The sequence below is a fragment of the Lodderomyces elongisporus genome, chromosome 3 (assembly GCF_030384665.1).
Source record: "Lodderomyces elongisporus chromosome 3, complete sequence".
In the NCBI taxonomy this organism is placed as follows: Eukaryota; Fungi; Ascomycota; class Pichiomycetes; order Serinales; family Debaryomycetaceae; genus Lodderomyces; species Lodderomyces elongisporus.
This window is the reverse complement of record NC_083675.1, coordinates 66,621-80,454: the sequence shown is the minus strand read 5'-3', so window position 1 is coordinate 80,454 and position 13,834 is coordinate 66,621. Positions and strand designations below refer to the sequence as shown.

Sequence of the window (13,834 nt, the reverse complement as noted above, 5' to 3'; positions counted from 1 at the left end):
TTTGGCTCGAGACGTAATGTCGATGTGGAAAAACCCTAGCTACCTTAATTTTTTTTGTCTGATATTATTTGATTGAATATTTCATTCGTGACTGTTTAGTACGGGAGAAGAAGATGATTATGACATTGATGTCTACTCGGATTGTTACTAACTTTTATCTTTTTTTCAATAGTTTATGGAAAAAAAAAGAAACTGAATTACGGGAATGATCATGTGATTGATCTTACGACTGGATTAGTGATTAAAGTGCCTTTGCTGATATCTGTTTGTCATGTCGAGGCAGAATATTTTTTTTTTGACTTTTGATCAATAAAGTACGATTTCTATAAATTTGTAGTTGTAAAGACGATGAGATACTTTGAATAAAAGTATGTACTCAGACATTTAGTAGCATTGTGAGCCATAGAAGCTTAACGGAGTGAGGCTTGCAAGTTTAAACCATATTTACTATGGGGGAACTGAGTACAATGCTAAATAAATGTTGGTAAGCTCTTGATGTGTATATGGTTTCCCACTTGTAACTTGAATCGTCTATATTCAATTTTGTAATGTGTACATTTGACAACAACAAAGTCAATTTTTTTTTCATTATAATAGCGATGAGGTAACAAACTAATGAGTTTTGTTAGGAGAAGGAAAGAACATGTGAAAAGAATGCTGAATTTATTTCTAGGGAGGTTACTGAGATGGGTCAGCTAATTTTACACAATCTTAAGTAGGGAACGCACAAATTCAACACACCTACACTTAATCCGAAGCTTAACAGATTTGTTTTGTATTGTCTTTTTTGATTCAAAACTATAAATCATTGATATGCTTTTGATTAAAAATCTACCTTTTCTTAATAACAGATTGAGATTGAAACCGGTCTACTACTTTCCACATCGTCTATAAATCATCTATATCACATCCACAACACATTTAACCGAAAAGTCTGATACCATCGCCATTGGCCAACGATATTTCTTCAGAGCCATTGTTAGCATCTTCTTCTTTACTTTCTCCATTCTCTTCATCATCATCCTCATCATCCTCATCTTCTTTCATATTAACCTTTTGTCCTAATAATGAAGCAAAGAACTCGTCAATCTGGTCGTCGTTCCATTTCCAGCCACCTGTAGAGGTTTCAAAATTGGCAATCTGTTCTTGCACATGGAATCTCAATTTTCTTCCCTTTGACGCCTTTGTATCTACATTATTCAGTAGTTTATTTGCTCTTTGGGCAGATCTAACAATGGTGATGTTTGACGTTGGGTCGGCTGTTTGCACTTTACGATCAACCAAGTCATTAAGTAAGACACGGTAAAAGTCCTCATCGTCAAATATATAAGGAATCTCTTGACCTTGTGATTTTTTACGTAAAGGCTCTTCTGGGATAATGGAATCGTCATCAAGGTTAGCATCAGGACGAGTGCCGTTGGATTGTGAGGTTTCCAAGTCCAACGAAGGAGTGTAACCAATTGGCATAATTTGCCTTCTATTTAATCTTGTTCGTTTCACCAACCTTTCCATATCAGATAAGTTGTTCTGAACTTGTTGTTCAAAGGACTGATTGATGGCCTTAAACTTGTTGGCATTGATTGCCGTTCCACCGGAAGAGTTTTGTACTTTCATTGACCATTTGTTTAAAATGGAACTTCTATCAGCTTGAAGTTTCTTGTCGGCATTAGCCGTTGTTTTAGCATATTCCAGGAATGTTCTCTTCTTAGGTGCTTTGATATCAGTTGCTTTGTTGTTGCTGTTGTTGTTGTTGCTGTTGTTGTTGTCCAATTGAGATCTGAGTTTGAATAGACTTTTCAAAAGCTCGTAGAGCTGGCCTTTTGTGTCCTTGAGCAATTCGGCAGACTCATCTGACTTGTATTTGTCAAACGATGCCGAGTCAATAGGTAGTTTGTTTGCCGCACCAACAGCTTTCTGGAATTTTATTCGCACATCGATTAATTTCTCATACGTCTTGTGTTGTTGTTGTACAGCAAACCCTTTGAGAGAGTCATTGACTGCAGATTGTGATAACCTATTGATAAGATGTGTTCGTTCGTCCTTCATGATTTTCTTGATTAAATCACTCTTTGGGGTTGTCGGATTACTAGGTTTGGACAAACGCCTGTTGTTGGTGTCCTCATCTGACGCCAGCTCAGAATCGATCTCAGACTCCTGTTCATCTGAAGAAAACGCCTCAAAATTGTCCTCCTCCTCCTCCTCCTCCTCCTCCTCCTCCTTTTCATCATCATCATCATCCTCCCTCTCTTCTTCTTCTTCCTCTTCTTCTTCTTCTTCCTCTTCTTCTTCGTCATCGCGGTATAAATCCTCTCTGGAAACAACGTCTCCTGTGTACATCTTTCCCAAATTTAACCCTTGCTGACCTCTCAATTTCGATTTTGTTGACGAAACATAATGTTGTTTCTTTAACTCCTCATCGGAAACGTCTTCAGAACTATCTTCTCCTGCAGCGTCATCGTGTTGGAAAAGATCACTGGCTGGTCTTCCCGAGTCAAAATCCTCTACATCATATTCTTCTTTGGGCTTGTACAAGCTTGAGATCTCGTCTGCTAATGTCTTTTTGGCCATTTGCTTCTTTATCTAAATAGTGACAAATGTTGGTTTTCGATGAGTCGAGAAGGTCCTGAAGTGAAATATTAGTTAAAAGGCATTTACATTTGAGATGCGCTCTCTACACAAGTCTTTACAAATAAAAAAAAAAACTAAATAAAAAATAAAAAAAAAATAAAAAAAAAAATATAAAAAGAAAAATAAAGAACCCCAAAACTGGCAAAACGATTTAAAAGATGATTTTTGCATCCCATCAGAAGCTAGTATCAAAAAAAAGGTTAGGCCATTAGACTAGAAGCATAACCACAACATTTAGAAAATAGTGATTTATCTTCATCATCATCATCATCAAATGCTAGCCCAAATGAATTTGCCAAGTTCATTTTCGATGGAGAAGCTTAGTACAATTGAATATAATAACAAAGTATTTGCTTGGATCCAGTCACCTTTTCTCTTTCTTCTTTTGTTCTTCACTTCTTAACACTTCTTTTCTTTGGAACACAACAACAGCAACATTCTGTTCTTTTTATATCTATACAACATCTTTTTAGCAACAGTTCATTCAGAGTCCATTTGATCTAGCAAGCTTTTAATAGTAAACCATAAAAAAAAATACTGAAGAAAATTTACTATTCAATCAGGTGACTACATGCACGTGATATATTGGATATTTCCATTTTTGGTTACTGTGTTTTGAACTGATTTGAGGCAGTGCTAGTTTCTTTTTTTCTTTTGTTTTTTTGCTCTCCCTCTCGCACACTCACTCTCTCTCGCTCACACTCCCAAAAAAAAATTATATTTTCAAGTCAAGATTTGGATAATACAAGCACCCAGATCTACTGTTATACTCTGTTTTCTTTCTCTTGGAGATTTCACATTAATATTACACTTGAAAGAGGAAACTTAAACATCCAACAGACAGTAAGTTGCAAACACATTCGTTATATAGCTGCAACAACAGTAGATTAAAATACATTAGAAACATTTATCATCCTTGCTTCCGCCAAGACCTTTATCTCACAAGTACGAGCAAGGCTTAGGCTAAAATATACACATAAGCCCAAAATTCACATACGCAAAGAGCCAAAAAGTAACGCAAAAGACTTGAGCTTCACACAACATATCCATAGAATACACAACAGTGCTACTTAGACGCAAAATAAAGATAGACATATACATATAGAGATGATTTTTGGTAAACTATTGAGCTGCATATTCTTCCTTTTTGCATCGGTTTATGGCTTGGCCGACCAAGGTGATGGTGCCGGTGCTAAAACCAGTGAGCAAACCATCGTGTGGATCACAACCACAGTGAAGGGTGAACTTACTACTATGTCCACATTATTCAGTCAATCCTTCCTGAGTATAAATACCGACGCAGCCGGTCAAAGTATTGCCAGTGGAGAAATAGGAATGGGCACCATCAGCGGTTCAGTTGGTGGGCACAGATCTTACGACCACACCACCATTTCTCAAGGCAATGCTGGAGCTGGCAGCAGTGGCAATAATGTCTACGCTGGAGTTGCTGGTGCAGTATACGTGCTATTGGGATTGATCTAATGCAGAATTTATCCTGTATCATTCTTTTTGTTTTCTTTATATAGTGATGATTTTTTGTTAAACGATTGCCTTTTATTTTTTTTTTCTTTTACTAGAGGTTTTAGGAGTAGACTTATTGACGATAGAAGAATACAACAAACAAAAAAGGAGAAGAGTTCACTAACTAAATACTTCTTAGTACCTCTTTACACATACCAAGTTCCATCCTAATATCACTATGTCTCTGTTTCTTTGTTTCTTTGTTTTTTTGTTTTAATTTCTAAATTCAACTAGTTCTTCATCTTACTTCTTGCTAGCACCCTATCCATTATATTGTGGTTTTAGAGCAATGTTTGCCTTTTTGTCGTGTCGCAACCAGTGTCGATAATTTTCCACATATTTTCACTTCGACACACACACACACACATACAAACACAACACATTCTCACTTTCACACACTCTCTCTCACTCTCTCTTGGCCTTTTTTTTTGATATTAAAAATTTTTGAAGATTAAACCAAAAATTCGAGAAACAGCCCTTTGAAAGATTCATCTATATAAACCCCTTCTTGAATCGTCTAAATAAGTGAGTATGTAGGAACTATTGAGTTGCTTTAAGGAGCAAGTAGCAAAGAAACTTTGACACTAACATTTTATTTCCCCTTTTCTTTTCCATTTTAGATTATGTCTGAAGAATTAACTAAGAAAACAGAAGACTTGTCGTTAGATTCCAAACAAGAGTCCGCAGAAAAGACTGTTTTTGATTCCAAAGAAGAATTCACCGCAAAGCACCCATTGAATCACAGATGGACTCTTTGGTATACAAAGCCACAGACTAACAAGTCTGAAAACTGGCACGATCTTTTGAAACCAGTGATTGCGTTTTCGTCAGTAGAGGAGTTTTGGGGTATCTACAACTCGATCCCATCTGCTAACCAAATTCCATTAAAGTCAGACTACCACTTGTTCAAAGAAGGTATCAGACCCGAGTGGGAAGATGAGGCCAACGCCAAAGGTGGTAAATGGCAACACGCATTCCTGAAAAAGGAAGGTAACCCAATCATCAACGACTTGTGGCTTAGAGGATTGCTTGCCGTTATTGGTGAAACCATTGAAGACGACGAAGATGAAGTCAACGGAATTGTTATCAACGTTAGAAAGCAAGTTTACAGAATCGGTATCTGGACCAAGGACTGTGATGAGTCGAAATTAAGAACCGTTGGAGAGAGATTAAAGAAAATCTTACAATTGAAAGACGACCAGCGAGTCGAGTTTATCTCGCACAACGCATCGAACCAAAAAGGTGCTGAACCACAAATTGTCTTGTAATTTTGTTAGTACTAAATTTTTCCAACCTCCACGCAAAAGGAATAAGGCCAGATTAGTTCCTTACTTGTTCACCCCACTCCTCCTCCATTGGCCATCTACTTTTTGTTTTTGGTTAAGAGGCTGTGGTTGTTGTTAAAGTTACAGAAGGTGTGTATATTATTAACCCTTGGTCTAATATTATAGTTTTAGAGGATAGTACCAACAAAGAATGTTAAATTCTTTTGTTGATATTGTTGTTTCTATTTTGTTCTGTTTTTGTTCTGCTTTTATCCTGTTTTTTTTTTCTTTTCTTTAAAGTCCAACAGGATTTACTTTGTCTTTGATGAATGCATGTATTTTATCCCAGTATCCCTCCTGTAAAACAGTGTCATTGTGGTAACTATTTTCAAAAGTCTTGATTTCTTTGCTCTCGCTTTGTAACAAGTCATAGATAGTGTCCATGTGCAAAGGTGGGACTATTTCGTCTCTTCTTGCGCTCAACAAAAGTACCGGTATTTTGCTGGGAATCAAAGGCACCAACGACTCCAGATCCCACTTTTGATGTACAAATCCAGTAACAAATTTCAAAAGCGGGAAAATGTGTGGAACTGTTTTCCGTATTGATAAAAATGTATTTTCCAATATTATGGCATGCACGCACGATGACTTTGTCGCAGCAATATAGACACCAACAGCGCCTCCCAATGATCTTCCATAGAGCACAATTGACGACTCTTGGTATTGTGCGTCTTCTCGAGAAAGGTATTCCATTACTCTATCAGCATCTCGTTTCAATCCTACTTCACTTGGTACGCCGGTAGATTTACCGTATCCACGATAACTATATATGAATGCATTGTAACCGAAACTCTTGTAGAAAATTGCAGCTATAGGTAACGCATGGCCGATATTTCCAGCATTTGGTGCCAAAAGAAGCACGGTCTTGTTCTTGTAGTCTGGATCCTTTTGGTCCTGTTTCATCGAGTAGCATTGTAACGTCTCCCCATCTTCAGTAGTTAGAGATACTTGTTCGAACGGAATGTCGTACTCATCCGGAGTAGCGCAATAACCATGTCCATCATTAAGCGAAGCAGGGTAAATTAGTGAGCTTTGATAGTAGTATAATGCAGCTAACGCTACCGCACTGACACCAAGACCAAGTTGTGTAATTGACTTGACTAAACTGTAAATTGTCCAAACCATTAAAAAAAAATGAAATAAAATGTAATGAGGAAAAGAATCCAAATATGGAGGATTAAAAATTGAAAAATTGATAAATTGATAAAAAAATTAAATTAAATTAAATTTGAAAAAAAAAAAATGTAAGGAAAACAGAGAGCAGGAAAGGGCCAAGCAAAAACAAATTAGTCCCTATGTGTTTATAAGTGTGATTAAAGAATCTGTTGAGTGTTACTGGTGAAAAATTGAGTGTTCTAAGTGTCTCATGTGTAAAAAAAAAAAGTGGGGTGGAAGGAGAAGAGATAATTTAATGTTCTTGTTTAATTTTTATGCTATTTCAAAGGTGCTCGCGATAAGAGAGTTTAATTGAAATAAATAAAATAAATGATTGAGTGAAAGAAGTGGAAAAGAGCTCGTAAATTCTCGTTAGTCTCCAAAACTACTTTAAACTCACTACACTTTAACACTCGCTCCACATTCACGTCTGTATTATATACCCGGTATCCTTTATCAAATCTGCCCTTTACAGTCCCCCCCCCCTAGCACAGGAAAAGCTACTCATTGTTAAATGGCTCAAGATAGTCAGGGACAGCAGCAAAGTCTAGCGAAATTTGCATTCAACATTTATGGAACATTAGGCACTCCTCAATCGAGCAATTCTCCATCTGCCAACTCCTCCATTAGCTCACACAAATCTAGCAAAAGGCTCAGCAAAAACCAACTGAGCAATAGCTACTCTCGACGGCTTACCTACAATGCGGAACGGGATGTTCAAGCTATTGGGCAATTGAATTGCGGCATACAAATCTCGCATCATATCTCTGGGAATGAGCCAAGCCATCATGCTGTGATTGGTGGTAAAAACTACCTTCGACTATTGTGCTTGAATCGTGATCAGCAGCAGGTGTTACAGGAAATTGATCTACTAGATGTCAAGTCCATCTACCGCTCTAGGAATCCAAATAAGATAAGCTCAGTGAATACTATAAAGACAAGGGAAAATACTATAGCATGTGGAATGTCAAACGGTACAATCTCAATGTATAAGGTATCGCCTTATGGCAAGGGCACCTTACATGCCATGCTTTCTGATCACAGAAGAACGGTAAACTCAATTGATTTTATTGACTCTACGGATCACATCATCTCTGGTTCGCAAGATGGAAGTATTAAATTGTGGGACCTTCGGGCATCACCAACAAAACCAGTTTTCAACCTACAAGCCAATCTCCATAATGACCCTATAAGAGCGTGCCAGTATAGTCCACACTCGGTTGTAAGAAATAAGACATGTATATTGTCCGTCCACGATTCTGGTGCATTATGCAAGTTTGATTTACGATCAGGCTCTGGAAGTAATATGTACTCACCAGATAGAAAATGGAACCTTCATGCAGGCCCCGTATTGTCGTTGCACATCCATCCCGAGAAAGAGTACGTTGCAACTGGTGGTAGGGACCATAAGATTTGTGTGTTCAATTATAGTGAAGGGCGCTCTCTGCGGACAACTCCAGAAAATATTATAAATACTTATGGGTCTATTTTGAAAGTAAGATGGAGCTCGTACCTGGTTAATCAAGGAGGAAGAGCAGGAGATGGAGGAGGAATGGGGTCAATGCACACTAGCACTAGCTTTGGGGACTCTACTCTGGCATTGACAAATTATGACTTGGCCTGTCTGTATTTAAATGACGATCCAACAGTAACGATCTACAACTTGAATCGTAAATACATTCCGAAGCAAATCATCAACCCATATTCTCAAAAGGCAATTTCGAACTTTATGTGGGCCCAAAACGAAATTCAAGGAAGGCGAATATGGACGTTGAACAAGGCAAACCAGTTTATGGCGTATGACTTGGACTCGAATTTTGACACCGATATCAAGAGACCTTTGGATGATTTACCGCCAATAGGGATGTCATGGAACGATAATGATGATTTTATTTGGGTTAACCAAGCCAAGGACGAATTTGAAGCTAATTTCGAATCAATGTGTGACGATGAGCAATTTCTCACCGACACAGCTGCAGCTGCAACTGCAACCTCAACTGCTTTTACAGCATCGACGTCGACAAATACAGCAATTGCAGCAGAAAGAGCCTCGAGTTTTGATTTGGAAGACCATGATCACAAAATGGCCGGTTCATCGCTCGGCACTTCTCCGATCGAGCGTCCGTCTCTAACCCGCTCATATACCCATAATCCAATGTCTCAATTCATGACAAAATCACCATCGCCGATATTGAGAAGTGGAACCGGTGTACTTGATATGACTAGTCCGCCATCGGCGGGCTCTGCACTTTCTACTTCTACTTATACACCTCGTCCAAAGCTTGCAAGAAACCCATCGCAAACAACTCAAGGTTCTGCTGGCTCATTTGGATCGACCCCGGCTAGTTCAAGCTTTGCTATAAAGTACAAAAGTGGTGCAAGTGGCCCAGGTGTTTCAGGTGTCCCAGGTGGTCCAGGGGTCCCAGGGGTCCCAGGTGGTCCAATCGGAGGATCTTTGAGACTTAACTCCATGGTCAAGTCACCTTTTGCTTTCCCTGTGGAGTTACCTTTTAATGATGAAGAGGCTTTCAAATTCCTCGCAACAGAATATCTAGTGACAACGCCCGAAGGGTTCACTTTGGCGGATACGTGTCTGATGAATGCAAGTGTTGCTCACGAGGTTGGTGCATATCAATCGAGTCAAGTATGGAGAGTGCTTGCTATTTCACTTTCCGACGAGAAAACAATGAATGCAGCGGCTGCAAGGATGAAAACGAGAACAACTCTCGATAATAAAAACCATGTTGACGAACCTGACAGCGCCAATGCAGACCATTTCAATGCTGCCACTAATATGAGCGCCACCACAGACCCTAATATCACCGCCGTATCCCATACCAAGCATGACCAAGAAGAAGATGTCGATAGTTTTGCTCTCAAATCAATACAATCTGATTTGGATAATGTCGTTGGCTCCTACAATTCCAACTCAACGCTGAGCATCAAGTATGGCCGAAACATTAATCCACTCAGTAGTGTGTCCAGTCATGGTATTGCTTATCATGGAAACGACGTGCATAGTCGCACGAATTCAATGCATCACAGTAGAGCCAACAGTTTCAACAATACTCATAGTGTTCGAGCAGGGAGCAGTGGAGCAGATGATCACCTAAGTGTTCATTCTCAAAGTAATCCTCTTGCTATTGATTCAACTACATCAAAGAGAGGTGATTACGAGCTTGAGAACACTAATTTGATGAACTCCATTTTTCTTAGGTCTAGTCCAAACTCAATTGGATTTGGCTCAAGCAGGTCTTATTCCAGTCTAGCATCTTCTCCGATTGATGCTCGACGTGCATTACCGGAGAGACAAGTCCCTCCGGAACCACTAGAGCTCAATCATGATACGTCATTGATCTTGGAGAAGAAACAATCTAATCATTCGCCAAAGCTGCCTAAGCGGTCTGGATTATCGATTGCGTTGAAAAACGACGATCATCATGATTGTGAAAATGATTATGAGGATGGAACGGAAGCCTGGTCTTTTAAATCACTATTGAAAGGCGCTTTGGAATATGCTGCAAGCCAAGGTGAGATTACGTTTGTTTCTACTATCGCAATCTTATTTTATGAACTTGCAAGAGATATTATTACATTTGACCAATGCCTTGGCTGGCTTGGCGAATACGTTGAGATTTTGCAACGTAAATGCTTATTTGTTGAAGCTACCAAAATTATAAACTTTGCTCCATTGGACGTAGCGGAGAAACTAAAGACGCTTTATGCAGCAGATACTATACGATTGTATTGTTCTCATTGTTTGAAGCTTCTAACAAATGAGAAATCCAAACGCCAAACTCATGGCGAGTTTGGGTATTGGTATTGTGATGAGTGTCTGCAACGACAACTGAATTGTGTCTTTTGCAATGAACCATGCAAAGGGCTAGTTGTTGCTATAAGTTTAAAGTGTGGTCATCGCGGACATTTTGGTTGCTTGAAAGAATGGTTTATTGATGAACAAAATGTTGAATGTCCTGGTGGTTGCGACGTGCCAATTGTGGTGTGAGACATCAATCGGTTTGAGACAGACTAGATTAGAAAATCTAAAAGAAGATGAAGTAGCACAGGATAAAAACAAAAATTTAAAAAAAAGGAAAGGAAAAGAAAAGAAAGGAAAAGAAAAGAAAACGGTCAACTTCCATTTAGATTATTCCAGCATTAAATCAAGATGATGTCTTCGGTATCGAGGTATCGTTTTATCAAATTGTACTTGACGACGTAAACTCCGTTTTTCTCCATATCAATTTCATCGTCCTCTATTCGCAATGTAATTGGAGTCTCCGAAACACATTTCACAAACACCAATTGATCCAAATCGGGCTCGATTGTCATATTCTGTCCACCAACATTTTCGTCTAAAAGTGTTAAGAACTTTGGAAGTTTTTTCAAAAAGCAATTGTTGTATAATTGTGTGAGTAGATGCAAGTACTTATGGATATATTCTCTTTCTTCTAAGCTAAGCAATTCTTGCAGCTCTCCGTTCTCCGTTTCGTTGTGGGATGCGTTAACATAGTATATCGTAAATTTGTTCAACTTGGTCAACCTTGTGCGCAAATATAGCCTCACAATATAACTTATCCTCTCTACATCTGTCTCGATGATCATTAACCTCAATTTAAAATCATCGGAGATGATCCCATTCCCGCTATTCATGTCTCCGTACTCATGACTGTCAAGTAAGAATTGCTGCTGGTTGGAGATATGTGTAAGGATGGAACTCATTAGATTGGATTTGTAGGGGAGCAACTCCGGTGCCATTCGTTCATTCATCATCGCTTGAATGAGAGAGTTACATATGTTTTCTGAGTTGAGCTTTTTAGCATTTGAGCTTTCCTCGAATTCACGAAGAATGTCATCAATATCCATGGTGTTGAAAAATTAAACACACACAAAAGAATTGAGTAAGAAAAGAAAAAACCAAACTGAAAATCTTGGAAAAGGTTTTTCTTCAGTAGGAAAAAGAATAGTGGAATAAGTGTGTGGAGTTGATGATAAGGTCAATATATATATATGGATGGTTGGTGATGGAGTTACAAGCAAGATCTAAACTCTCCTTGGAGGTTGGAAATTGTAGGAAATTTGCGCGCGGAATTTTTTTTTTTCCTCTACAAAAAGATACTGTGACAGGCAAAAGACGCGTTTTACTTTGAAACTGATTACAACGAATGGCTTTTGATTCTAAATAAAAATGCAAAAAAAGACTACATAGGGTACATCATGTCAGAGGATAGACAGAAAATACTAGAGCAAAAAAGGCAGCGATTACTTGAACTTCAGCAGAAAAGGGCAGCATTAGAAGCAGCAAGATCCAAAGCCTCTGAACACCATGAAGTTCCAGCTGCTCCTCAAAAAATTGATGCTTCAACACAAACTGATCTGACTGTGACATACTCTGGGGGCAACACAGGAGGAGAAGATCTTGATTTCGCAATTAGAGTAGGATCCACTGCAGTAAGCCAAAGTGAACTTTTGGAAAACAAAGCAAAAAAATCTGATCAAAGGCAAGAGTTAACCCATTTTGATAAAGCTGTGCAGACAATCGATCTTGACCTTCAGGAAGAAAATATACTAGAAGCTGATAGCAAATTGAAGAACGAAACAAAGACTGGATCTGCAGAATTATCGGAAAATAAAAGTTTCAATGTCTTAAATGTTTCGGAGTATGAACTAAATCGAGCTATAATCGAATCAATCAAGACTATAAACAAGGTCCAAATCACAAGGAGTATTGATCTTGAACCTGTATTATCAAGGACAAATTTTGAAAAATCAGAGTTTATTATTGGCACACATACCTTTTCTTTAGAACGCAACATACAGTGTTTTGATGTATCGCCGCATAATCCGAACCAGATTGTAGTTGGCTTTGAGCGATCAATGGAATACATGTACAGCGCAGTGCTTTATGAAATTCAAGAAAACACAATACTTGTACCACTTCTGTATTTCGTTTCCATTTCCGAAATAACTATGTTGAAATTTGATACAAACAAGGAAGGAAGGATTATTGGAGCTTTGGCGAATGGGGCTGTTGCTGTTTGGGAAGTCGATGACTATGCACTAATGCTGGATCCAGCATTGATAACCCACTATTCGGTATTTACAATTGGTTCAGATGAAGAGCTGTGGTTCCCACATCGACGGAAAATTGTTATGATGGAACAGATACGTGTTGATCAGAATGATTGTGTGGTGACATTATCGGAGGAAGGAGTATTGAACTTGTGGTCGACAAAGATTTTGAGCCAGCCAAGATTTTCTCGGCGTCTCTTGGATGAGAATACGTTGAGAGCTGGTCTACTTGTGGAACATGGTGTGTATACAGGGCCCAAAGATGTCGTTGGTGAATTTGAGGCAAAATTGAAGATGGTGATAGCTGCAAATAATGGGAAATTGTATAATGAACAGTGGAAGTTGATTCACGAGCCTATGGAGGACAATAGTTTATTTGTAAAAACGTTGAACAATTTTGGTAGTGCTGATATTGGTGTTGGTACACGCAATGATGGTGAAAGCAGTAAGAGCAGTACTATTAGTAGTAGTGGTGGTGGTGGTGGTGTTGTTGTTAGTGGCTACGATGGTCACGGTGGTTATGGTGGTAATGGTTATATAATAAGCTCGCATTTGGATTGGCATCTACGGATTTGGAAGGATTATAAGCAAGAAGCATTATTCACTGTGCCAACAGATTATGTGATTGAGAAAATTGCACAACGGCCTCAATATCCATATCAATTTGTTGCAGTTGGCTGTTTTGTTGATGAATATGTAATAACCTTTTGGGATCTTGAGAGGAGATTATACAACCCCATAAGGACACTTTTTGAAAACGTGGAAGATGTGGAATCTGTTATTTTCAATGGACCATGGGAGCTATTGCTTTGTCGCAAAAATAAAGTTCAGAGTATCAAGTTGAACAAAAATTTTAAACTCTCTACAAAGAGGCGAAAGGATGAAAATAGAGGGAAAGGGTACGAAAATGAGAACAATCATGAAAAAGCAAATGAAGTGGATGATGTCGAGGAAGATCCTTTCGATCGAGGACTACTTGAAGAGATGAAAAAAGTAAACAATTTGAATAATTTTCAAGCAAGGCTGAATTGAAAATTAAAACATTATCGGAAAAAAAAAAACAAGAAACAAGAAACAAGAAAAAAAAGAAAAAGAAAAAGAAAAAATGGAACAGCAAAATATTTTAGCAGAAT

The 13,834-nt window shown here is 38.4% G+C and overlaps 7 protein-coding genes across 7 annotated transcripts; 4 read left to right on the top strand and 3 right to left on the bottom strand. All coding sequences in view use genetic code 12, as the record gives it.

The window, feature by feature from the left end:
• Positions 1 to 921: 921 nt before the first annotated feature.
• BFR2 (rRNA-processing protein bfr2) lies at positions 922 to 2,568 on the bottom strand (the record flags this gene model as incomplete). Its single annotated transcript, XM_001523370.1, has 1 exon — positions 922 to 2,568. The coding sequence occupies one exon, from the start codon at positions 2,566 to 2,568 to the stop codon at positions 922 to 924; it is 1,647 nt and encodes a 548-aa protein (XP_001523420.2).
• Positions 2,569 to 3,735: 1,167 nt separating this feature from the next.
• PVL30_002361 (uncharacterized protein) lies at positions 3,736 to 4,110 on the top strand (the record flags this gene model as incomplete). Its single annotated transcript, XM_001523369.1, has 1 exon — positions 3,736 to 4,110. One exon carries the CDS (start codon positions 3,736 to 3,738, stop codon positions 4,108 to 4,110), a length of 375 nt encoding a protein of 124 aa, XP_001523419.2.
• A 662-nt stretch (positions 4,111 to 4,772) lies between these two features.
• TIF45 (eukaryotic translation initiation factor 4E) lies at positions 4,773 to 5,417 on the top strand (the record flags this gene model as incomplete). Its single annotated transcript, XM_001523368.1, has 1 exon — positions 4,773 to 5,417. One exon carries the CDS (start codon positions 4,773 to 4,775, stop codon positions 5,415 to 5,417), a length of 645 nt encoding a protein of 214 aa, XP_001523418.2.
• A 291-nt stretch (positions 5,418 to 5,708) lies between these two features.
• bem46 (bem46 protein, variant) lies at positions 5,709 to 6,599 on the bottom strand (the record flags this gene model as incomplete). The annotated part of the gene is made up of 1 exon (XM_001523367.1): positions 5,709 to 6,599. The coding sequence occupies one exon, from the start codon at positions 6,597 to 6,599 to the stop codon at positions 5,709 to 5,711; it is 891 nt and encodes a 296-aa protein (XP_001523417.2).
• A 544-nt stretch (positions 6,600 to 7,143) lies between these two features.
• On the top strand, positions 7,144 to 10,635 carry RTC1 (SEA (Seh1-associated) complex subunit; the record flags this gene model as incomplete). Its single annotated transcript, XM_001523366.1, has 1 exon — positions 7,144 to 10,635. One exon carries the CDS (start codon positions 7,144 to 7,146, stop codon positions 10,633 to 10,635), a length of 3,492 nt encoding a protein of 1,163 aa, XP_001523416.2.
• Positions 10,636 to 10,787: 152 nt separating this feature from the next.
• Positions 10,788 to 11,495, bottom strand: SLD5 (GINS complex subunit; the record flags this gene model as incomplete). The annotated part of the gene is made up of 1 exon (XM_001523365.1): positions 10,788 to 11,495. The coding sequence occupies one exon, from the start codon at positions 11,493 to 11,495 to the stop codon at positions 10,788 to 10,790; it is 708 nt and encodes a 235-aa protein (XP_001523415.2).
• Positions 11,496 to 11,846: 351 nt separating this feature from the next.
• Positions 11,847 to 13,733, top strand: PVL30_002356 (uncharacterized protein; the record flags this gene model as incomplete). Its single annotated transcript, XM_001523364.1, has 1 exon — positions 11,847 to 13,733. The coding sequence occupies one exon, from the start codon at positions 11,847 to 11,849 to the stop codon at positions 13,731 to 13,733; it is 1,887 nt and encodes a 628-aa protein (XP_001523414.2).
• Between the last annotated feature and the right edge of the window lie 101 nt (positions 13,734 to 13,834).